Raw genomic sequence first — 26,367 nt, forward strand, 5'->3', positions numbered from 1 at the left:
TTCTCCTTGGGTTTATCCTGCCTGGGACTCTCTGCGCTTCCTGGACTTGGGTGGTTATTTCCTTTCCCATGTTAGGGATGTTTTCGACTATAATCTCTTCAAATATTTTCTCGGGTCCTTTCTCTCTCTCTTCTCTGTCTGAGACCCCTGTAATGCAAATGTTGGTGCATTTAATGTTGTTCCAGAGGTCTCTGAGGCTGTCTTCATTTCTTTTCACTGTTTTTTGTCTATTCTGTTCCGTGGCACTGAATTCCACCATTCTTTCTTCCAGGTTACTTATCCATTCTTCTGCCTTAGTTATTCTGCTATTGATTCCTTCTAGTGTAGTTTTCATTTCAGTTATTGTATTGTTCATCTCTGTCTGTTCTTTAATTCTTCTGGGTCTTTGGTAAACATTGCTTGCATCTTCTTGATCTTTGCCTCCATTCTTTTTCCGAGGTCCTGGATCATCTTCACTATCATTATTCTGAATTCTTTTTCTGGAAGGCTGCCCAGCTCCACTTCATTTAGTTGTTTTTCTGGGGTTTTATCTTGTTCCTCATCCGGTACATAGTCCTCTGCCTTTTCATTTTGTCTGTCTTACTGTTAATGTGGTTTTCGTTCCACAGGCTGCCGGATTATAGTTCTTCTTGCTTCTCCTGTCTGCCCTCTGATGGATGAGCGTATCTAAGAGGCTTGTGCAAGCTTCATGATGGGAGGGACTGGTGGTGGATAGAGCTGGGTATTGCTCAGGTGGGCAGAGCTCAGTAAAACTTTAATCTGCTTCTCTGCTGGTGAGTGGGGCTGAGTTCCCTCCTTGTTGGTTGTTTGGCCTGAGGTGATCCAGCACTGGATGCTACAGGGCTCTTTGGTGGGGCTAATGGCAGACTCCAGGAGGACTCCTACGCCAAGGAGTAGTTCCGAGAACTTCTGCTGCTAGTGTCCTTGTCCCCACTGTGAGCCACAGCCACCCTACACCTCTGCAGGAGACCCTCCAACACTAGCAGGTAGGTGTTCAGTCTCCTGTGGGGTCACTGCTCTTTTCTGCTGGGTCCTGATGTGCACACTACTTTGTGTGTGTCCTCCAAGAGTGGAGTTTCTGTTTCCCCCAGTCCTGTGGAAGTCCTGCAGTCAAATCCTGTTAGCCTTCAAAGGCTGATTCTCTGGGAATTCCTCCTCCTGTTGCCGGACCCCCAGGTTGGGAAGCCTGACGTGGGTCTCAGAACCTTAATTCCAGTGGGTGGACTTCTGTGTTATAATTGTTCTCCAGTTTGTGACTCACTTACCCAGCAGTTATGGGATTTGATTTTATTGTGATTGCGTCCCTCCTACCATCTCGTTGTGGCTTCTCCTTTGTCTTTGGATGTGGGGTATCCTTTTTGGTGAGTTCCAGTGTTTTCTTGTCGATGATTGTTCAGTAGTTAGCTGTGATTCTGGTGCTCTTGCAAGAAGGAGTGAGCGCACGTCCTTCTACTCCACCATCTTGACCTCCTCTCAGTATTCATGCCTCATTTTGCTGGTAATTCTGTATCTTTTCCAATCTCGATTCATTTTTTTAAAAGATTTATTTATTTATTTTATTTATCTTTGTCAGTGTCAGGTCTTAGTTGCAGCACTCTGGGTCTTTGTTGTGGCATGCGGGCTTCTCTTCAGTTGTGGCGTGTGGGTTTCTCCTCTTTAGTTGTGGTGTGCAGGCTCCAGGGTGTGTGAGCTCTGTAGTTGTGGCACGCGGGTTCCAGAGCACATGGGCTGTGTAGTTAGTGGCACACAGGCTCTGCAGCTGAGGTGCGCGAGCTCAGCAGTTGTGGCTTCTGGGCTTAGTTGCCCTGCGGCATGTGGGATCTTACTTCCCTGACCAGGGATTGAAGCCGTGTCCTCTGCATTGTAAGGTGGATTCTTTACCACTAGAGCACCAGGGAAGTCCCTCGAGTCATTCTTTTTTTACCATATTTGTTAATACCGAAGATCAAGATATATGTAAAAACTTGTTTATATAATTTAAGAGTAATTTAAAATTACACAAGTTAACATGTGGTTATTGTTGGAAAAAATAGGTAGAAATGAATAAAAAGAAAAAAATTTACTTAGCCCAAATCTCACCAACCAGAAATATTTATTTCATGGTTCCCCCCAGACTCCCGTAGTGAAATGAAACTGATCTGAAAGTTGAACTTAAAGATGTTTTAAAAAATTTTATTGAAGTATAGTTTATTTACAATGTTGTGTTAATTTCTGCTGTACAGCAAAGTGATTCAGTTATACATATATATATATTCTTTTTCATATTCATTTCCATTATGGTTTATTACAGAATATTGAATATAATTCCCTGTGCTATACAGTAGGGCATTGTTGTTTATCCGTCCTATATATAATAATTTGCATCTGCTAATCCCAAACTCCCAATCCTTTCCTCCCCCACCCCGCTCCCCGTTGGCAACCACAAGTATGTTCTCTATATTTGTAAGTCTGTTTTTTGTTTTGTAGATAGGTTCATTTGTGTTGTATTTTAGATTCCACATATAAGTGATATCATATGGTATTTATCTTTCTCTTTCTGACTTATTTGGCTTGGTATAATAATCTCCAGGTCCATTCATGTTGCTGCATATGGCATTGTTTCATTTTTTTATGACTAATATTCCATTTATATATATAGACAAATATATGTATATATATATACATTACACACACACCCCACACAAGGTAGGTTTTTAAAAGTCGGTCTGATCTCCTTGAGTCAGCACATTAGAGTGGTTCTTAAATATACTTTCACTTAGGGTTGTTCTAGCTGGATATTCCCTAATTGTTCACTTCATAGAGAGCATGTAGGTTAAAATAAACTCCAATGTTGGGATAAAGAAACTCATGCAATTGTAGTGGTTGGAGATTGGTGAAAGCATTTCAAACATATTTAAATGAAGATATAAATTGATAGAAGTTGTTAAACACTTCAGCCCTGAAAATACAGAATTTGAAATTGTTTTCAGTTGTAATTAGGAGAGGGAGGATAATGATGGTACTGAGATTACATGTTACAAAGATTGGCAAGACGGTATCAACTATAGTTTGTTGCAGGGACCACAAGATGGAAAAGAAAGTTAAACTTTGTTTCTTGGCAAGAGTGGAGGAGGAAGTTTTTTTGAGGTAATGGAACATGAAGTTAAAATAGAAGTCTAACTGGAAGGTTAAGGTACTTCATTGGATTATTTTATTGATTCAGTAGACGTTATAGAAGATCTGGTATGTGTACTAGGCTCTGGGGAACAGTGATGGGAGAAGATACAGGTCTACGTACTTTCAAGACCTTTAATCTAGATGATTGTGAAAATTAGATTTGGGAAGTTGTATTTGATGAATATAGTAGTTGAAACAATGCAAGTAGACAAGAATTTTTCACTAAGAGTTATATATTTATGGAACTTTTTTTTCTTTTTTTTTAACATCTTTATTGGAGTATAATTGCTTTACAATGGTGTGTTAGTTTCTGCTGTATAACAAAGTGAATCAGCTATACGTATACATATATCCCCATATCCCCTCCCTCTTGCGTCTCCCTCCCTATCCTGCCCCTCTAGGTGGATACAAAGCACTGAGCTGATCTCCCTGTGCTATGCGGCTCCTTTCCACTAGCCATCTGTTTTAGTGTATATATGTCCTTGCCACTCTCTCGCTTTGTCCCAGCTTCCCCTTCCCCTTCCCTGTGTCCTCAAGTCCATTCTCTACGTCTGTGTTATTTATGGAACTTTAGATCTAGAAGGGACCATAATGTAACACAATGTTCTTGTTTTTCAGATGGGATCACCAAGGTCAGAGACATATGGTAACTTGCTCAGAGTCACACAGTTTGGCTATTTGGGTCTTAAATTCAGATCCTGATTCCCTAAAAAGGCTTTTTTTCTACTATATGATTGAATCTTGGATAAAACCACCAGAAGATAGGAATCAGTCTAGAAATATTTATTGGATGCCTACTATGTGGAAGATTTAATGGAGAAAACTGGCATACTCCTGTTCTTGAGTATTCTTTTTTTTTAATATTGAATTATAGTTGATTTGCAATGTTGTGTTAATTACTGCTGTACAGCAAAGTGATTCATTTATACATATATATATACATTCTTTTTTAATATCTTTTCCATTATGGTTTATCATAGGATATTGAATATAGTTCTCTGTGCTATACAGTAGGACTTTGTTGTTTATCCATTCTGTATATAAAAGCTTACATCTGCTAGCCCCAACCTCCCACTCTATCCCTCCCCTAATCTCCTCTCCCTTGGCAACCACCAGTCTGTTCTCTGTGTCTGTGATTCTGTTTCTGTTTCATAGATAGGTTCATTTGTGTCATATTTTAGATTCCACGTATAAGTGATACCATATGGTATTTGTCTTTCTCTTTCTGACTTACTTTGCTTAGTGTGATAATCTTTATGTTCCTCCGTGTAGCTGCAAATGGCATTATTTCATTCTTTTTTATGGCTGGGTAATATTCCATTGTATATATACACCATACCTTTTTTATCCATTCATCTGTCGATGGACATTTAGGTTGTTTCCATATCTTGGCTATTGTACGAGTGCTGCTGTGAACCTAGGAGGTGCTTGTATCTTTTTGAATTCTAGTTTTGTCTGGATATATGCCCAGGAGTGGGATTGCTGGATCATACAGTAATTCTATTTTTAGTTTTCTGAGGAACCTCGATACTGTTCTCCACAAGGATTCTTTCAATTATAATTAATAGAAGTCCATCTCAAACTGAAGCAGAAAGGAGAATTTATTGGTTCATATAACCAAAAAAGTCATGAATGCATCTGGCCTCAGGAGACTGGGTTCAGGGCCATAAGACATCAGAACATCTGTGTTTCCATTTTACATTTTGGCATATGCCTATGTGTTGGACTCATTTTTGCAGTCATTAACTTTAAAAAATTTACTGTTTTCATTATTGGGGAACATAGCTCCTGGTCGCTCTAGGGTTACATCTTTACAGTTCATGATGGAATAGGAAAGAGCTAGTTCCTGTTGGGAAGACTTCAGGGAGTGAATGATTTGGCCCAGCCTACTTTACATGCTCACTTGTGGTTGAGGGGGTCTGACTGGTAGCCCCACTGAAATCACATAGATTGGGAAAATTTCTGTAAAAAGTGAGGATTAGGAATGCTGGGCACACAGAACAGTAAGGAGATAAGACTGCCTGATGCATATACACTACATGCCCACAAAGCAACAGTTAATGTCAAACATGTGATAGCAGTAGAATGTGCCAGGGACTTCCCTGGTGGCGCAGTGGTTAAGAATCTGCCTGCCAATGCAGGGGACACGGGTTCGAGCCCTGGTCCAGGAAGATCCCACATGCCGTGGAGCAACTAAGCGCATGCGTCACAACTACTGAAGCCCGTGTACCTAGAGCCCATGCTCCACAGCAAGAGAAGCCACCGCAATGAGAAGCCCGTGCACCGCAACAAAGAGTAGCCCCCGCTCTCTGTAACAAGGGAAAGCCTGCGTGCAGCAACAAAGACCCAACACAGCCAAAAATAAATTAAAAAAAAAAAAGGCTTCTCTTAATCTACATGGTTAATTTCCAATTAAAAAAAAAAGTAGAATGTGCCAGATGACTTCACAGACTGGGGGAAATAATTTCCAAGATTGAAAAAACGGAGTCTTGATGCGTGGATTGGATTTTTGTCAGTGAAGAGGAAGCATGAGAGGAGATCCAGGCAGTAGGAAACAGTGAGGTATGGACTGGAGACTTGTGCAAGGTATGTACTGGAGACTTGTTTTGGAGAACTGTGAATAGAACAAATCTCGTGTCATTGGGAGAAGATCAGGAGGATAGGTTTGGCTGAGAGTGTTAAGGGCCTTGAATGTAAGAAGAAGGAATTTGCCTTTTATTCTGTGTGCCGTTGGGGGGGGCCAATGAAACATTTTGATGAAGGGAAAAAGCAATTTCAAGAATAGAAGTGGAGGAGCATAAGAGTGATTTTAGATTCAGAAAAACTAGATAAACGAGTAATAGAATTTATTTTCAGAGGAACTAGGCACTACTGTTCCTAACATGGAAAACCTACAAGGACTGTGAACAAATCACTTAACTGCCTTCTATTTGCCTCTTCAGTAAAATAAAATAAATATATTGTACTAATCTTTCCTTACATCAGATTAGAGTTAATATATAAAATTGTTTCAATAAGAAAATATTGTGTTGTAATAGGCATTATTGCTTTATAAATGACTTATTAACTTTTTTTTTTCGGCACACGGGCCTCTCACTGTTGTGGCCTCTCCTGTTGCGGAGCACAGGCTCCGGACGTGCAGGCTCAGCGGCCATGGCTCATGGGCCCAGCCGCTTCGTGGCATGTGGGATCTTCCCGGACCAGGGCACGAACCCGTCTCCCCTGCATCGGCAGGCGGACTCTCAACCACTGCTCCACCAGGGAAGCCCATGACTTATTAACTTTGATATGTATGAGAGAGTATTTTTCTCTGTGGTATTTGGAGATTATAAGTTGGAAATAGATTGTTGATTGAGGAGATGACCTTTACATTTTATTAGCTCATAAAGTAAATGGAACTAATACCTTGGGTTGCATTTTCTTTTAAATTATTTTAATTAGGTAGATGACAGAAACAAGTTCTGAAACTAAACTTTAGCGCTATGTGTTAATTTTTTTCCCTTCTAGTCATATATATTTTTTTAATTACTAAGAATTCTCAAAACTGCCTTTGTAACTGTGATTTTTGACACCTGTGCCCTAAATCAGTGCTATAACTGCTGTGTGCACTGCTTGCGCTCCTGGGTCTCAAATTCTTGGAGAGAAAGCTTCACCTCTTCTGTCTGTACCTCGCCCTAATAATTCACTGTCTCTTTGGCCAGGATGGGAGACAGACCCTTGCTGTCCTCTTCCATCTATCCTTTATGCCTCTACTCTTAGATCCCCCATTTGCCATTCTGCAAACCACCTCTTTGAAATCTTTATTCTTCTCCTGACCTCACCAGACATTACATGCTCTCCTCCCCACCTCATGACTGAAACTCGTTTGGGACTCAGTTGGGGTACCTAGTTTATCTCTTACATTAAAGCATATTCACCCCCTTAAAAATTTCTCTTTGCCTGTAGTGTGTTTGAAACACATTTTTAAAAGATAGTTTCTGGGGCTCCCCTGGTGGCGCAGTGGTTGAGAGTCCGCCTGCCGATGCAGGGGAGACGGGTTTGTGCCCCGGTCCGGGAAGATCCCACATGCCGCGGAGTGGCTGGGCCCGTGAGCCATGGCCACTGAGCCTGCACGTCTGGAGCCTGTGCTCTGCAACAGGAGAGGCCACAACAGTGAGAGGCTTGCGAACCACCCCCCCCCCAAAAAAAAGATAGTTTCTAACTTGAAGTGCTCTTTTCTTGAAGTGCAAAAAGATAACCCAATAGTTCTTAATTTATAAGCAGCTGGTTTTCATGTAAAAGAGGAAACTCTGAATTCTGTTCTGATGGCTAGTGTTTGTATTAAAAGATTTAGCAATGGTGGTTTCTTTTATTTCACATATAGGAAAGTAAACTTTAGCGTTGATTCTATGATATTTTTGTATTACTAGAGTTACACTGAAAAGAGTACAACTTTAGAGACATTGTGGAATGCTTATATAGATGCAGTGTGCTTATACATGGTATAGGCAAATATGATGGACTTAATTTTTAAAAATCCTTACAGCTTTTAAAAACTGTGGAAGTAATACTCAAAGCCTCTTAACTCATTTCCCCAAGTGTATCCCCACTTCTTCCCTCACCCAGCTCAGGTAACTGCTATAAATGATTTGATATTTCTTTCTATGTATATATAAATAAGTTATGTACTTACTTTTAAAAAGTAACTTGTGGAATAATAATTTCAGACACTTACATAGTACTTTGTACCAGGTACTATTCTAAGCACTTAATGTATATTAACTGTAATCTTCACCATAATCCTATGAAGTATATGCTATTATCATCCCCATTTTTAACGATGAGGAAACTGAGACACAGGAAGGCTGAGTGCCTGCCTTGTCCATTGTCACACAACCAGTAAGTTGTAGAGCCAAGATTCAAACTCAGGCATTCTGGTTTTGGAGTCTGTAGCTTCAGCCATTATCTCTACTGGGAAGATGCATAACCTTTCTGTGGCCAGTAAGTCAGAACAAACCTACCTTTGTCCCAGAGCATGGACTTGAGAAACCAAATCTTGGTTTTGCTTTTTAAACCTTTTAAGTAAAAATTTTATTACGTATCAATTGTCTTTTATAGCTGTCATCTTTAATCTAGTGGTACTTTTTTTGGGGGTGAGGGGGGCAAGCGTCAAATTCCATTTTGAGAATATAATGAATGTTACAGATCATGTCTGCAGGAAGATTCACGTATGCCAAAATAAAAATTTACCAACCATATCAGAATATTTATGGACTTCTGGAAGCCCATCTTTGGATTCATTTAAGAACCACTACTTAAAACATTTCAGCTTGTCTTTTTTCTCTACATTGTGTATACATTTTATTTTTTTAGCCTGCCCTTAATGTTACTGACTTACTTTCTTTTACAGGATTGTTTCTACTTCTTGTTTTGCCATTTTTCTTTTTTTCTTCTTCATTTAGTATGATCACAGACTCATGGATTTTCATTTATTTCATATGATATAAACAGTCATTCTGATTGTAATTCTCAAATTGTCCTAATGCTTTTAAAGTTCTCCTGTGAGGATTTCCTCTGTAGAGACACCTGCTTTCATCTGCTTTGTTCTGATAATTGACAATATTTGGTCTTAGGTCTTAAAGTGTGTGCTATTTTTACTTTTTTGACGTAAAAGTCAGTTATATAAAATTTCCTTGTTTCCTGCAATTAGTTTTCTTTTATGTTTATTTATCATTGTTTGCATACTATTTTTTTCTTTTTTTGTGTTTAAAAAAATCCTTATTTGAGAGATAATTCACATACCATATAGCTCACCCTTTAAAGTGTACAATTCACTTATTTTTAGTGTATTTATAGAGTTGTGCGTTCATCACCACTACCTTAATCCCAGAACATTTTCATCACTCCAAAAAGAAACCCTGTACCCATCAGCAGTCACTCCCCATTCCCTCTCTGTCACCCCAGCAACGTCTAGTCAACTTTTTGTCTAATGATTTGTCTGTTCTGGGCATTTCAAGTAAATGGAATCATACAATATGTGGCCTTCTGTGTCTGGCTTCTTTCACAGGGCATAATGTTTTCAAGATTCATCCATGTTGTAGCATATGTCAGTACTTCATTCCTTTTTATGGCTGGTAATATCCCATTGTATGGGTATACCACATTTTGTTTATCTCTTTACCAATTGATGGATATTTGAATTCTTTCCACTTTTTGGCTGTTATGAATAATTGTGCCATAAATATTCATGTACAAGTTTTTGTGTGAATGTTTTCAATTCTTTCGGAAATATGCACAGAGTGGAATTGCTGGATCATGTGGTAATTTTTAATTTTTTGAGGAATTGCCATGTTGTTTTCCATAGCACCTGCATCATTTTACATGTCCTCCAGCAGTGCACTAGGGTTCCACTTTCTCCACATCTTTGCCAAAACTTGTTATTTTCTGCCTTTTTAAAAAAAAATTTATTTATTTAATTTATTTTTGGCTGCATTGGGTCTTTGTTGCTGCGCGTGGGCCTTCTAGTTGCGGCGAACCCTTCTAGGGGCTGCTCTTCGTTGCGGTGCACAGGCTTCTCATTGCGGTGGCTTCCCTTGTTCTGAAGCATGGGCTGTAGGCGTGTGGGCTTCAGTAGTTGTGGCACGTGGGCTCAGTAGTTGTGGCTCATGGGCTCTAGAGCATAGGCTCAGTAGCTGTGGCGCACAGGCTTTGTTGCTCAGTAGCTGTGGCGCACAGGCTCAGTGGGATATTCCTGGACCAGGGCTCGAACCTGTGTCCCCTGCATTGGCAGGAGGATTCTTAACCACTGCGCCACCAGGGAAGTCTTTTTCTGCCTTTTTGATGATAGCAATTCTGGTGGGTGTAAGGTGGTATCTCATTGTGGGTTTGATTTGCATTTCCCTAATGGCTAATGATGTTGAGCCTCTTTTCATGTGCTGTTGTTCATTTGTATATATTTTTTGGTGAAATGTCTATTAAAATCCTTTGCCTATTTTTGAATTGGGTTTTTTATTTTTGTTGTTTATTACTTTCTTTATATATTTTTTAATATTTAAAGCCTTTTAAGAGTTGATTTGTAAATATTTTCTGCTGGTCTACAGACTATCTTTTCACTCTCTTAATAGTGTCCCTTGCTGCACAAAAGCTTTTAATTTTGTTGAAATTCAATTAATGTATTTTCTTTTGTTGTTCTTATCCAAGAAACTATTGCCAAATCAGATGTCATGAGTATTTGCCCTATTTTTTTTCTGACAGTCTTATAATTTCAGCTCTTATATTTAGGTCTTTGATCCATTTTGAATTAATTTTGTATATAGTGTAAGGTAAGGATTCAACTTCATTATCTTGCATGTGGATATTCAGTTTTCCTAGCAGTACTTGCTGAACAGTTTTTTTTTAAATTTTTATTTATTTTATTTTTAATTTTTTGGCCGCACTGCATGGCATGTGGGATCTCAGTACCCTGACCAGGGATCGAACCCGCGTCCCCTGCATTGGAAGTGCGGAGTCTTAACCACTGGACTGCCAGGGAAGTCCCTGCTGAACAGTCTTTTCTTTCCCCATTTCTGGCTCTTAATTATATTCCATTGATCTATATATCCTTATGCCAGTACCACACTATTTTGATTATTGTAGTTTTGAAGTAAGTTTTGAAACTTGAAAGTGTGAGTCATCCAACTTTGTTCTTTTTTAAGATTGCTTTGGGTATTTGGGGCCTCTGGAAATTCCATATGAATTGTAGGATGTGTTTTTCTATTTCTTGGGGATTGTGATAGGGATTCCATTGAAACTGTAGATTACCTTGGGTAGAATTGTCATCTTAACAGTATCAATTCTACCAATCCATGAACATGGGATATCTTTCTACTTACTTAGATCTTTAATTTCTCTCAGCAGTGTTTTGTAGTTTTCAGTCTTGTACCTCTTTGGTTAAATTTATTCCTAAGTATCTTATTATTTTTGGTGCTATTGTATATGGAATTGTATAGCTGAAGGCTGTTTTATTAAGTTCTCCATCTCTTTTTTTCCCTTGCAGTGTTTTGTTAAAGAAACTGAATCTTTTGTCTCATGGTGTGAATCTTGCTAATCATGTTTCTGTGAATTCATTTAATATGCTCCTTTTTCCTGGTATTTCCTTTAAGTTGGCAGTTAGTTCTATAGGCGTCCCCATATTAAGGTTTGAGTTTTTTTTAAAATAAATGATTACTTTATAGATGGCATTATGTACTTTGTTTAGTAGTTACATAGTTTCTTGTTTCCTCTTTTTGTGATGTTAGAGCTATTGATGATCATTTCCTATACCCATACATTTATTGGGGGTTGCAAAATGGTGATATTCTACCTTTGCCATCACTTCTTTGTTTATTGTCTAGGATATTTTTTATAAAGAGAAACTTTTCCTTAACTACTTGGGTATTCAGAGGTATATAGTTTGTATAGGAAAATCATGATATATGTTCTGTTTTTTTTCCTGTTTTGCTAATTTTCACAGTAGTGAGCTGATTCCCTTAGCAATCTCTGAAAAGTGACCATAAGCTTTTTTTTGAACCATTGTTATTATTAACTCAGAGATTTAAATATACTGATATACTATTCTTTTAGTGAGTAGTGGGACTCTCCTGGTGTTGAAAGTCCTTTTGACCTGACCATAGTAGTTTTTGACAGCTTCCTTGGTTTTTAGTATGACAAGATATTCTATGCTTATCTTAAGCATTTCCTGTCCTAAACTTGGCATTTTCCCAAGGAGCCCTGGTTCCTTTTAGTGAGAAAGAGTATATTTAGAAATCACAATTTCAGTGCTAGAGATTTGTCATTGTTTCTAGTGCCTTGTCAGGAACTGTGCATTGCTACATTGTCTTTACTTAACTTCATAAATCTTACATCTGCATCTTTCCTCCCTTAAAAACAAATTCCTAAGTAATTACTTACTTGCCTTATTCCCCATTACTCACACAACAGTCTTAGAATAGCATTACTATCACTGTATCAACAGTATGATTAGTGAAAGCAGATTAAGATTTTTTTGAAGTTCTTTTTATCCTTAGAATATATTCCATTAGGGATATTTGGTCAAATTACTTTCTTTTGACATTACTTGGAATAGTTCCTCTCTTTTTGGTTATACTGCTAACTTGGCTGTACATCTAGGTTTATTTAATTCATTTTACTTTCCATTTTTAGGGCTTTTTTTTGTTGTTAATTTATAGCTCAGTTTTGCTATTATAGAGAACAGTATGCTGCAGATCTTGCTGCATATATATTTATTTACTTGATGGTTATCGAGTATTGATTTCTAGAAGTGGAATTGTGTCAAAGCATGTGAAATCTTAAAATGGACCCATTTCTACCACCTTTTTAAGAAAAAAATCTTACACTTTGTATTCTGGTCATATATGTGCACATCTTTATCAGCACTGTTTGGGTATTAATCTTTGACAATCTGATAAAAAAATAAAAATGATACTTTTTAGCAATCTTTGTTACTGTGGTTAATATTTTTTCATGTGTTTTTTGGCCTATTTGTATCTTTTGCCCAGTTTTCTTATGGGCAAAAAAAGTCTGTATTTTTCTTTTTGATTGTAAAAACTATGTCCATACTGAATGTAGAACATTTTGATTCTTGCTGGCATTTTTCCATTTTTCTTTCAGAATTTTTAGATATTATATATGGACATCTAAAAAGTTTTACATGTAGTAAAATCCATTACTTGTTCAGAACAAACCAGTTTATAGGTTTGATGCAATCCAGTCAAAATGCCACCAGTACTGTTCACTGAATTTTATAATCATTTTCTCCAGTTTGTCTGTAAGAAGAAACATAGGAGGGCTTCCCTGGTGGTGCAGTGGTTGAGAGTCCACGTGCCAATGCAGGGGACATGGGTTCAAGCCCTGGCCCAGGAGGATCCCACATGCCGTGGAGCGGCTAAGCCCAACTGAGCCTGCGCTCTAGAGCTCGCGTGCCACAACTACTGAAGCCCGCACGCCTAAGAGCCCGTGCTCCACAACAAGGGAAGCCACTGCAATGAGAAGCCCATGCACCACAACGAACAGTAGTCCCCACTCGCCGCAACCAGAGAAAGCCCGGACACAGCAGTGAAGACCCAATGCAGCCAAAAAAAAAAAAAAAAAGAAAAAAACAAACATAGGAGCTTAGTCTTAAAAGAGTAATGGGGGGAGGTACTTAACTTTACCATGTGAGGTAATAGCAATTAAAAGTGGGATATTGGGACAAGAATGATTGATACTTGAGACAGAATAATGTTCCAGAAATATTCTTTTTTTTTTTTTTTTTTTTGCGGAACGCGGGCTTCTCGCTGTTGTGGCCTCTCCCGTTGCGGAGCACAGGCTCCAGACGCGCAGGCTCAGCGGCCATGGCTCACGGGCCCAGCCGCTCCGCGGCATGTGGGATCTTCCCGGACCGGGGCACGAACCCGCGTCCCCTGCATCAGCAGGCGGACTCTCAACCACTGCGCCACCAGGAAAGCCCCAGAAATACATTCTTTATATTTATGAAACTAGTATATGATAAATGAAATATCTATGTAAACAATTAGAAAGAAGAAAACTAATTTAATAGTAAAGGAGACAGAATAATATGGGTCAATCCTGCAGTACAGTTCTTGTAGTGAGTATCTTTTGTTTGAGTTGATGGGGGAAATAATTGAGTGGAAAGAGGTAGATATTTTTCTCTGAGCCACACTGATAGAATGTCAGTTTGGACTATGAGTCTATTACCATGACAACTCATTTTTGAAATCAGAAGAGATTTGATTTTGTAGCATTATATGGGTGGGCTGGTACAACAGTCCAAGATTGTATAGTGGATTTGCTTCAGAATGCATCTTTTGACCCTTCTTTCATGATCTAGCAAAGATTAAGCTTTCCCTCATGAGTGTGTGTGTGTGTGTATAGGTATGTATATAAAGGTAGAAATATTAGAGAAGTATGTATACACTGTAGACAAAGTAGGTAAGCTGAACAAGAGGCAAATAAAAATATTCTTATAACCTAGTTGCAACCACTTTTATTTGTATATCCCACAAAAAAATGGAATCATGGTATAAATATTGTTTATAATCTTTTTCTACTTGATATAGTATGAAAGATTTCAAGCTAAATATTTGTAAAAATTTTAAAATTAGTATATCTGTCTCTGTTAACATGTTTTTCAAACGTCTTCAATCTTATTTTGCCACTGATGAATTCTTAATGACTTGGGGATTAAGATGGCACAAAACTGAAAGAATAATGGTAAAGGTCATAGTTGTTGTTGTTTTGTTTTGTTTTGTTTGGAGAATGGGCTGAGAAGGGGCACCTGTGGGTGTGAGCGATCACTTAGGAGGCCATTGCAGGAGTCCAGGCGAACTTGGATTCAAAAGGTAAAAAAAGGTTACGAAGCTGCAAAGAGCTGCTGTTATTATGTTTGTACTTATCTGTCGGGGTCTGGGCAGGAAAGAGATTGCACAGTCAAATGGGGTAATCTGAACAGGGTTTAATAAAGGGACTACTTCTGAAGGTGAGGCAGGAGCTAGGGAAACGAATAGGGTGCAGTACCCCGGTGGTTGGTTCCACCACTAGGACTGAAGGGGCAAGTGAGGGAACAGTTACAGAAACTCACAGGAGCTGTGGCCTTCAGCAGAGGGATGCAGCCAGCTCCCAGGGCCCAGCAGGAATAAACATCCCAACCTTATTGTCCGCCTGTTCTCCAGCATCTGGCAGTGTTCTCCACCGGATTTACCCAACCAGCCACGGGGCAAAGAGGAGGCTGTTGATGCTGCCCGAGAGGGCAGGCTCTCCGGGGTATAGAGCGAGGTGAAGGAGGGTAGAAAGTGGATCTCAGGGTCAAACAAATCTTGCAACATCATATGGATCATGCATTTTTTCCCTCTCATCTCACAGTCCTTCCCCTGCCACCACCAATGAAACGATAAATTCTTTATAGGTGGAGATTATTTTCTTTTTAAAAAATTTTTATTTTATATTGGAGTACAGTTGGTTAACAATTTTGTGTTAGTTTCAGGTGTACAGCAAAGTGATTCAATTATACATATATATGTATCTATTCTTTTTCTAATTCTTGAAGCTCGCAGTGACCAGTAACTTCTAATGTACCTGACAGACAGAGGAGAATAGAGTGAAACAGTCTATAACTAATAGGTTTATTCTTTGTGATATTCCTGCAAACAGAGTATAGGCCTGAAAGTAGATCCGTGATTACAGGGAGAAAGATCTGCTTTCTTTTGAGCCTCTTGCTTTTCTAGCAAATATAATTTTTTTCTTTTCTACTTATACATTAATTTAAAAAATCACTTGAAAGCCAGTCTTGAATGAAGATAGTTATTAAAGTGGAAAGTTTACATATGTTCTCTGAATAGGCATGAAACACCCAATTTCAAACAAGGAAAGCGGTTGGTAATTTTAATGTTCTTGTCAATTAGTGACAGAGGTTAGGAAGACAGGAGTGATGAATGCTTTGGAGATTGAAATAATAGCAAGGCCCTCGATAAAGAATTTGTTAGGGAGTACATAGAAGGTCTGGTGAAGTTAAATTCCTAAATGCTAATGCAATTCATTGTAGTTTTACTATAAGCCATGGCTCAGAGATTGCATACTTTTGACCTTAGGACACTTGTCTCATTGTTAGTATGTGGGTGCCTGCAAGGATTTGAGAGACGCTGGAACATGATTTTTTCTCCACTGTGATGAAGGGTTCAACCCAGTAAATCCTAGAGAAGACCATTTTTCCCCACTTGGTACTTAAAGGAGGATGCTGTTGAGTATTTGCTGTTTCTTAATATTTTCCAAATCTGTATGGCATTAAATGGTAGAAGTTGGTCTAACTGCTTTGTTATTTGTTTTTGTTCAGAATTTTGTTTTCCATGGGGAATTTACAGCAGAAGATTGAATAATGCTACTACTCTTTAGAAATATAGCCAAATACTTTAATAAGAGCATACTAATTACCAATGTCTTAGTCCAGTTCATACTGCTATAACAAAAATATTATAGACTGGGTAGCTTAAATAACAGACATTTATTTCTTGTAGTTCTAAAGGCTGAAAAGTCTGAGATCAGGGTGCTAGGATGGTCAGGTTTGGATAAAGACCCTTGTCAGGTTTGCAGACTGCCGACTTCTGTGTCCTCACATGGTGAAAGGGGAGGGGGATCTCTCTGAGATCTTGATTTGTAAGTGCACTACTCCCATACATGAAGGAACCACTTTGATGACCTAATCACCTCCCACAGGCCCCATTTCCAAATGCCATCATACTGGGGATTACGTTTCAACATAGGAATTTTGGGGGGACACAAGTGTTATCTTTAGTAACCAGTAAGCAAATTTGATATCTTCAGTAGAGATTAAATATATACATATATATGTACACATACAAATAGACTCATGCTATTCACACACACGCACACACAATTTTATAGCTTGGGCTTTTTTTTTTTTTTAAACAATGGAAAGGCTGATATTAGGTAGTATATGTTCCTCTGTTTCATCCTTTACATTTTTATGCACATTGTAGAATCAGTTTATTGATTTCCACAAAATGTCTATTGGGATTTTGGTTGAGATTGCATAGAATCTAATGATCAATTTGGGGAAAATCTGTATCTTTATACTGTTGAGTCTTGGAATTCATGAATAGGTTGTATGCCTTCATTTATTAGACTTTTACTATATCTAATGTCATATAGTTTTCTGTATAGAGTTCTTCCATATGTCTCTTAGATTTATTTATAGTTACTTGACATTTTTAAAAAAATTAATTAATTAATTAATTAATTTTGGCTGTGTTGAGTCTTTGTTTCTGTGCGTGGGCTTTCTCTAGTTGCGGCGAGCGGGGGACCACTCTTCATCGTGGCGCGCAGGCCTCTCACTATCACGGCCTCTCTTGTTGTGGAGCACAGGCTCCAGATGCGCAGGCTCAGTAGTTGTGGCTCACGGGCCTAGTTGCTTCGCGGCATGTGGGATCTCCCCAGACCAGGGCTCGAACCCGTGTCCCCTGCATTAGCAGGCAGATTCTCAACCACTGCGCCACCAGTGAAGCCCTACTTGACATTTTTGGTGCTGTTATAAATTGTATATTTCTAAAACATTTCATTTTCTAGTTGTTTGTTCCTGTATAGACTTAAAAAAATTCATATTGTATCTAGTGACCTTGCTACACATTGACATATTTTCTGTGTTGGTTTATGTCTAGGTTCTTCGGGATTTTTTCAGACCTGCAGATAATGATACTATTATTTCTTTGTTTCTAATCATTATACCTTTTATTTCTTTTTCTGCTTTATTTGCACAGGGTGGCCCTTCAGTGTAATGTTGAATAGAAATGGTAGTGGACATGCTTTTCTTATTCCTAACCTTACTGATAAAATGCTGAGTATTTCACTAATATATATGATGTTTGCTATAGATACATTGTACATAACCTTCATCATATTAAGGAAGTTCCCTTCTATTCTTAGATTATTAAGAATTTTAGGGCTTCCCTGGTGGCGCAGTGGTTGAGAGTCCGCCTGCCGATGCAGGGGACACGAGTTCGTGCCCCGGTCCGGGAGGATCCCACGTGCCGCGGAGCGGCTGGGCCCGTGAGCCGTGGCCGCTGGGACTGCGGGTACGGAGCCTGTGCTCCGCAACGGGAGAGGCCAAAACAGTGAGAGGCCCGCGTACCGCAAAAAAAAAAAAAAAAAAAAAATTTTAGTCACGAGTAGACGTTGAATTTTATCAAATGCCTCTTCTGCATTTATGGATATGATCATGTGATTTTTTTTTCCCCTTTATTGATTTTTTTAATATTAAACCAATTGCGCTCTGGAATAAGCCCAAATTGGTCATGGTTATTCTTTTTATATATAGTTGGACTTGATTTACTATTTATTTATTTATTCATTCATTCATGCATGCATGCATGCATGACCACATGGCTTGTGGGATCTTAGTTCCCCGACCAGGGATCGAACCTGGGAATCATGGCAGTGAAAGTGCCGAGTCCTAACCACTGTGCCACCAGGGAATTCCCAGTTTGCCTTTTATTTTTATTTATTTATTTATTTATTTTTAACATTTTTATTCGAGTATAATTGCTTTACAATGGTCTGTTAGTTTCTGCTTTATAACAAAGTGAATCAGTTATACATATACATATATCCCCATATCTCTTCCCTCTTGCGTCTCCCTTCCTCCCACCCTCCCTATCCCACCCTTCTAGCTGGTCACAAAACACCGAGCTGATCTCCCTGTGCTATGCAACTGCTTCCCACTAGCTATCTATTTTACATTTGGTAGTGTATATATGTCCATATATACACTAACACTCTCTCACTTTGTCCCAGCTTACCCTTCCCCCTCCCCGTGTCCTCAAGTCCATTCTCTAGTAGGTCTGCGTCTTTATTCCCGTCTTGTCCCTAAGTTCTTCATGATGATTTTTTTTTTTTTAGATTCCATATATATGTGTTAGCATATGGTATTTGTTTTTCTCTTTCTGACTTACTTCACTCTGTATGACAGACTCTGGGTCCATCCACCTCACTACAAATAACTCAGTTTTGTTTATTTTTATGGCTGAGTAATATTCCATCGTATATATGTGCCTCATCTTCTTTATCCATTCATCTGTTGATGGACACTTAGGTTGCTTCCATGTCCTGGCTATTGTAAATAGAGCTGCAATGAACATTGTGGTACATGACTCTTTTTGAATTATGGTTTTCTCAGGGTAAATGCCCAGTAGTGGGATTGCTGGGTTGTATGGTAGTTCTATTTTTAGTTTTTTAAGGAACCTCCATACTGTTCTCCATAGTGGCTGTATCAATTTACATTCCCACCACCAGGGTAGGAGGGTTCCCTTTTCTCCACACCCTCTCCAGCATTTATTGTTTGTAGATTTTTTGGTGATGGCCATTCTGACCGGTGTGAGATGATATCTCATTGTAGTTTTGTTTTGCATTTCTCTAATGATTAATGATGTTGAGCATTCTTTCACGTGTTTGTTGGCAATCTGTCTGTCTTCTTTGGAGAAATGTCTATTTAGGTCTTTTGCCCATTTTTGAATTGGGTTTTTTTTTTTTTAAAAGATTTTCTATCTGTGATCATGAGACAGATTGGCCTGTAACTTTCCTTTCTTATAATGTCTTTGTCAGCTTTTACTTTCATGCTGAGTTAAAAATGAATTCTCTTTTCCCTATTTCCTAGAGGGACTTATTTGTTGTTGGCGTTTCTTCTCCAGATGTTTGGGCAAATTCGCTGGTAAAGTAGTCAGGACTTGTTATTTCATTTGTGGGAAAATTTTAAATACAGATTCACTTTTGTTTAATAGATACAGGACTATTCAAGTTTTTAACTGCTCTGTCAGTTTTTGTAAAGTTGATCTTTCTACAAATTTATCCATCTATTCTAAATTTTCTAATTTTTTGTTATAAAGTTTTATCTAATGTCCTTTTATACATCATTTAATTATTACATTAATGTTTTTATTGGTGATACTGATAATTTATACCTTTTCTCTCTCTTTTTTTTTTTGATCAGTCTTGCTTACGTGTCTATCAGTGTTAGTGTTTTCAAAGAACTAATTTTAGATTATAAGGCTTGATATATGATAGTGTACATCCTTTAAGATTGACAAGCCTTTTCTTGGTTCTTTGTATTATGTAAATTTTAGAATCATTTTATCAGTTTTCTAAAAATAAAAGTATGTGGGATTTTGATGAGTATAGATTTTCTCTGTTGTACATTTGCTTTTTACTTCATTAATTTTTGTTTTATTGTGGGGATTCTGTTTTTCAAAGCATAATCATTTATTTGGTGATCCTTTTAAAAATATCTATTTGTCTGTTTATAGTAGATAATAAGCTTCTAATGATCATTTTTTCTTAATTGATACATACTTGCCCAGAAAGAACAGGCAAACACAAGATATGCTGGGGGGGAGAGAGAGGGAGACTCTGTTTATAGAAATGTTTTCACATACATGCATGCATGCACACACCTCTAAGTAATAATGATTTTGCCGAAGTATACCTCAGTGTTCTGAACCATTTAATATTACCTTTCAAAATATAGATTAAGTTGAAAGGGACTTACATATTTGAAAAATGAATTAGAAGGGAGAGTATATACTTAAGAAAATTTAGTGCTAACTTTCATCGACACTGACCCTGTCTCACTATTTTAAAATGCTAATTGACATGTTTATTCTTGTTTTTCTAGTGATATGCAGCTTTCGAGGATCTGTCCCTCAAGGATTGGTCTTAGAAATAGGAGAAACAGTCCAGATTCTTGAAAAATGTGAAGGTAAGTGGACCCATAAATTGTAAAACACAAATGGTGATCATTTTTGGCAGTATGATATGCATTTATTTTGTAGTATGAGGTTATAAGCAATCATTTTGAAGCTGTAATTAATCACATGATGATACACTGCTATAAAATCATTCCTGATCTATGTTCAGCATAAAGGATGAGCTATTTTGGCTCTAATCTAATAGTGACAAATAACTATTGTTGGCTGTCAGAAAATGATTTTTTTTTAATTTTTATTTTATTTATTTTTTTTATACAGCAGGTTCTTATTAGTCATAAATTTTATACACATCAGTGTATACATGTCAATCAGAACATGATTTTTACATACTATATCAAATGCTTAGTTTTGATTTCCTACAATCGAATAGGTAATATTTCGCTACTGATTATCTGCATTTGAATAGAATCGAAGTGTAATCAGTTCATTTTTATATTTCTGTCTGATTGGCTGGACATGATCAGTCGTAATTAAAGCAAGGCAGTAAATGTGCTCAAATGAAGTTTGGCCTGACTGTCTTCTTCTGTGACATATTTGGGTATTTCTGCTATAATATTTATGCATTATTGAAAAATATCACATTCTTCAAAATTCTGCACTGAAGTCAGCAAGATATGTGGAAAAAATATAGTTCCGGAGAAATCACCCACAATCAGAGCATGGACAAAAACAAAATTGATACCAAAATTGATAGCAGTTCAGCATGACTAGAAGCCACCTCAAATTATATAACAGAGTAGAAATGTTGCTATGTGGGCATGGAGATAGTACACATGGAAGTTGAACTCTGATCCAGTTACTGTTCAGATGGGTATGGGAGTAAGTGCAACCTACTATGACCCAGGATCCGTTTAAGTTGGGGAGTACACTTTTCTGGAAAGGGAGCTCTAGTGCAGGATGCATTTTAATAATTTTAAAGCAGAAGTATAAATAAAAACCCCTTCATGATAAAAAAAACTCTTAGCAAAATAAGAATAGAAGGGAGTTTTCCTAATCTGATAAAGGATATCTAAAAGCCTACAGCAAACATCATTTTCAGTAGTGAAATATTGAAAGATTTCCAACTGACATCTAGAAATGAGACTATTATAAATTAAGACATTGTGGTTTGGGGGCAAAGACAGAATAATGAAACAGAGGGTCCAGAAATAGACCATCATGTTTATCATCCAGTGATATATGAAAAAGGTGGTATTGCAGTGCAGTGGGGAAATGATGTCCTTTACAATAAGTGATGCTGGGCTGATTGGAATGAAAAATGATGGCCTAGTCAATAAATGGTATTGGGTCAATATTGAAACCAATGAATCTTGAACCTAACTTCACAGCATATGCTCCAGATTCAATTCCAGATGGATGGTAGAATGTGAAATGTAAAACAATCATGCACCTTAAAGGAAGCATAGGAAAATACTCTTTTTAACCTAGGGGTAGACAAAGGTTTTTTATTGATAAGTTGTACTTTATTAAAATGAAGATATGTTGTTCAAAAGATATCATTAAGGAGAGGGAGAAGACAAGTCACAGAGTGAAAGAGCTATTTGGTAAAGGACATGTCTTCACATGGTGTTTGTCTTTCTCTTTCTGACTTATTTTGCTTAGTATGATAATCTCTAGGTCCATCCATTTAGCCGCAAATGGCATTATTTCATTCTTTTTTATGACTGAGTAATATTCCATTGTATATGTGTACTACATCTTCTTTATCCATTCATCTATTGGTGGACATTTAGGTGGTTTCCATATCTTGGCTATTGTAAGTAGTGCTGCTGTGAACATAGGGGTACATGTATCTTTTCGAATTATGGTTTTCTCCGGATACATGCCCAGGAGTGGGATTGCTGGATCATATGGCAACTCTACTTTTAGTTTTTTGTGGAAGCTCCATACTGTTCTCCATAGTGGCTGCACCAGTTTACATTCCCACCAACAGTGTAAGAGGATTCCCTTTTCTCCACACCCTCTCCAGCATTTGTCAGACATCTTTTCTGACTTCACTGGTATGAAATTAGGAATTAACTACAAGAAGAAAGCTGAGGGCTTCCCTGGTGACACAGTGGTTGAGAGTCTGCCTACTGATGCAGGGGACACGGGTTCGTGCCCGGTCTGGGAGGATCCCACATGCCGCGGAGCAGCTGGGCCCGTGAGCGATGGCCGCTGAGCCTGCGCGTCCAGAGCCTGTGCTTCGCAGCAGGAGAGGCCACACAGTGAGAGGCCCATGTACTGCAAAAAAAAAAAAAACAAGAAAACTGAAAGAAAAAAAAAAGCCCACAAACATATGGAGACTAAACAACATGCTACTAAACAATCAATGGGTCATTGAAAAGTCAAAGAGGAAATCAAAAATTACCTGGAGACAAGTGAAAATGGAAACACAGTGATCCAAAATCTGTGGGATGAAGATAAAACGGTTCTAAGAGGGAAGATCATAGTGATACAAGCCTACTTCATGATACAAGAAAAATCTCAAACAATCAAAATATACATTTAAAGAAACTAGAAAAAGAAGAACAAGCAAAGCCCACGGTTAGTAGAATAAAGGAAATAAAAGATCAGAGTGGAAATAACTGAAATAGAGACTAAAAAACAATAGAGAAGATCAATGAAACTAAGAGTTAGTTCTTTGAAAATATATACAGAATTGATAAACATTTAGTTAGATTCATCAAGAATAAAGGAGACAGGGCCCAAATAAATAAAATCAAGGATAAAAGAGGAGAAGTTACAACCAACACCATACATACAGAAGATTATAAGCGATTACTATGAACAATTATACACTAATAAAATGGATAACATAGGAGAAATGGATAAATTCCTGGAAACGTACAAATTCCCAAGACTGAATCAGAAAGAAATAGAAAATATGAACAGACTGATTACCAGTAATGAAATTGAATCAGTAATAAAAATCTTCCAACAAGCAAAAGTCCAGGACCAGATGGCTTCACAGGCGAATTCTACCAAACATTTAAAGAATAGTTAACACTTTTATTTTTCAAACTATTCAGAAACATCAATGAGGAAGGAACACTTCTGAACTCATTCTATGAGGCCAGCACATCCTTATAACAAAACCAGAGACATCACACACACACACAAAATTACAGGCCAGTATCACTGATGAATATAAATGCAAAAATCTACAACAAAATATTATCAAATAAAATTCAACAATACATTACAAGGATCATACACCATGATGAAGTGGGATTTATCCCAGGGTTGCAAGGATGGTACAATATCTGCAAATCAATCAAGATACACCACATTATCAGATTGAAGAATAAAAATCATATCATCTCAATAGATGCAGAAAATGCATTAGCCAAATTCAGTGTCTGTTTATGACAAAAACTGTCAACAAAGTAGGTATAGAGGGAACCTACCTCAACATAATAAAGGCCATGCATATATTAAATCCCACAGGTAACATCATACCCAATGGAGAAGTCTGAAGGCTTTTGCTGTAAGATCAGGAGTAAGACAAGGATCCTTACTTTCACCACTTTCATTCAACATAGTATTGGAAGTTATTGCCACAGCAGTTAGGCAAAAAAACAAAAACAAAAAAAGGAATCAGAATTGGAAAGGAAGAAATAAAACTGTCATTGTTTGTAGGTGGCATGATACTATATATAGAAAACCCCAAAGATTTCACAAAAAAACTTATTCAGGGCTTCCCTGGTGGCGCAGTGGTTGAGAGTCCGCCTGCCAACGCAGGGGACACAGGTTCGTGCCCCGGTCCGGGAAGGTACCACATGCCGCGGAGTGGCTGGGCCCGTGAGCCATCGCCACTGAGCCTGCACGTCTGGAGCCTGTGCTCCTCAACGGGAGAGGCCACAACAGTGAGAGGCCCTCATACTGCAAAAACAAACAAACAAAAAAACCTGTTATTCAGTAAGTGAATTGTTATTCAAAAACTGACTTCAGTAGGTGACTTCAGGAAAATTGCAGTATACAAAATTAATGTATGGAGGTCTGTTGCATCTCTCTATTTTAACAACGAACTATCAGAGGAATCAACAAAGTGATCCCATTTATAAATGCATCAAAAAGAGTAAAATACCTAGGAATAAATTTAACCAAGGAGGTGAATGACCTGTACTCTGAAAACTATGACATTGATGAAAGAAAGTGTAGACAAGACAAACAAATGGAAAGATGTACTATGTGCATGGATTGGACAAATCAATATCATGAAAATGACCATACTGCCCAAGGCATTCTACAGATTCAGTGCAGTCCCTATCAGAATACCAAAGGCATTTTCACAGAACTAGAACAGATAATCCTAAAATTTGCATGGAACCACAAAAGACCCTGTATAGTCAAAACAATGTTGAGAAGGAAGAACAAAGCTGGAGGTATCATGCTCCCAGGCTTGAAACTGTACTACAAAGGTATAGTAATCCAAACAGTATGGTACTGGCACAAAAACAGACACACAGATCAATGGAACACAGTAAAGAGCCCAGAAATCAACGTATACTTGCATGGTCAATTAATCTATGACAAAGGAGGCCAGAATATACAGTGGAGAAAAGACAACCTGTTCAATAAATAGTGTTTGGAAAACTGGACAGCTACATGCAAAAGAATCAAACTGGACCACTTTCTCATACTGTATACAACGCCCCCCTCAAAATCAGTTAAAGACTTAATTGTAAGACATGAAACCATAAAAGTCATAGAAGAAAATGTAGGTAGTATGCTCTTTGACATTGATCTTAGCAGTATTTTTTTGATCTGTCTTCTCAGGCAAGGGAAACAAAAGCAAAAATAAACAAATGAGACTACATCAAACTGAAAAGCTTTTGCACAGCGAAGGAAACAATCAACAAAACAAAAAGCCTACTGAATGGGAGAATATATTTGCCAATAATAGATAAGGGGTTGATATCCAAAATATATAAAGAACTCTTAATACTCATTGTCAAAAAAACCCAAACAACCCAATTAAAAAGTAGGCAGAGGACCTGAGTAGATATTTTTCCAAAGAAGACATACAGATGGCCAGCATGCACATGAGAAGATGTTCAACATCACTGAACATCAGGGAAAGGCAAATTAAAACCGTAATGATACCACCTCACAACTGTGAGAATGGCTGTTATAAAGAAGACAAGAAACAACTAGTGTTGATAAGGATGTGGAGAAAAGGGAGCTATCGTGCACCATTGATGGGAATGTAAATTAGTGTAGCCACTATGGGAAACAGTACGGAGGTTCCTCAAAAAATTAAAAATAGAACTACCATATGATCCAGTAATTCCATTTATGGGTCTTTATCAGAAGAAAATGAAAACAGTGTTTTGAAAAGATATATGTACCCCTATGTTCATTGAAGTACTATTTACACTAGCAAAGATATGGGAGCAATCTAAGTGTCCATTACTCTGGGATATTACTCAGCCATAAAAAAGAATATGATCTTGCCATTTGTGACAGCATGGATGAACCTAGAGGGTATTATGCTAAGTGAATCAAATCAGACAGGAAAAACAAATATGATATGATGTTACTCATATGTGGAATCTAAAAAACAAAGAAGAAGAGAAACAAAACAAGACAGGAATGGGGCTTCCCTGGTGGTGCAGTGGTTGAGAATCTGCCTGCCAATGCAGGGGATGCGGGTTCGTGCCCCGGTCTGGGAGGATCCCACATGCCGCGGAGCGGCTGGGCCCGTGAGCCATGGCCGCTGGGCCTGCGCGTCCGGAGCCTGTGCTCTGCAGCGGGAGAGGCCACAACAGTGAGAGGCCCGCGTACCACAAGGAAGGAAAAAAAAAGTACAAAAACAAGACAGGAAAAGACTCACGGATACAGAGAATAAACTGGTTGTTCCCATAGGGGAGGCGGTGGAGGGATGGATGAAATAGGTGAAGGGGATTAAGAGGTACAGATTTCCAGCTATAAAATAAATAAG

General features: G+C 38.1%; 1 protein-coding gene across 1 annotated transcript in view; it reads left to right on the forward strand.

Moving 5' to 3' along the window:
* DOCK3 (dedicator of cytokinesis 3) overlaps positions 1–26,367 on the forward strand; it is a 409,735-nt gene that overhangs the window by 20,994 nt on the left and 362,374 nt on the right. Inside the window, exon 2 of the mRNA XM_027120931.1 lies at positions 20,348–20,431. Coding sequence (XP_026976732.1) covers positions 20,348–20,431 — 84 coding nt within the window. The remainder of the gene's footprint in view (positions 1–20,347; positions 20,432–26,367) is intronic.

The sequence above is a fragment of the Aethalodelphis obliquidens genome, unplaced genomic scaffold (genome assembly GCF_003676395.1).
Source record: "Aethalodelphis obliquidens isolate GAN/ISIS:26980383/991018 unplaced genomic scaffold, ASM367639v1 scaffold22, whole genome shotgun sequence".
NCBI lineage: Eukaryota > Metazoa > Chordata > Mammalia > Artiodactyla > Delphinidae > Aethalodelphis > Aethalodelphis obliquidens.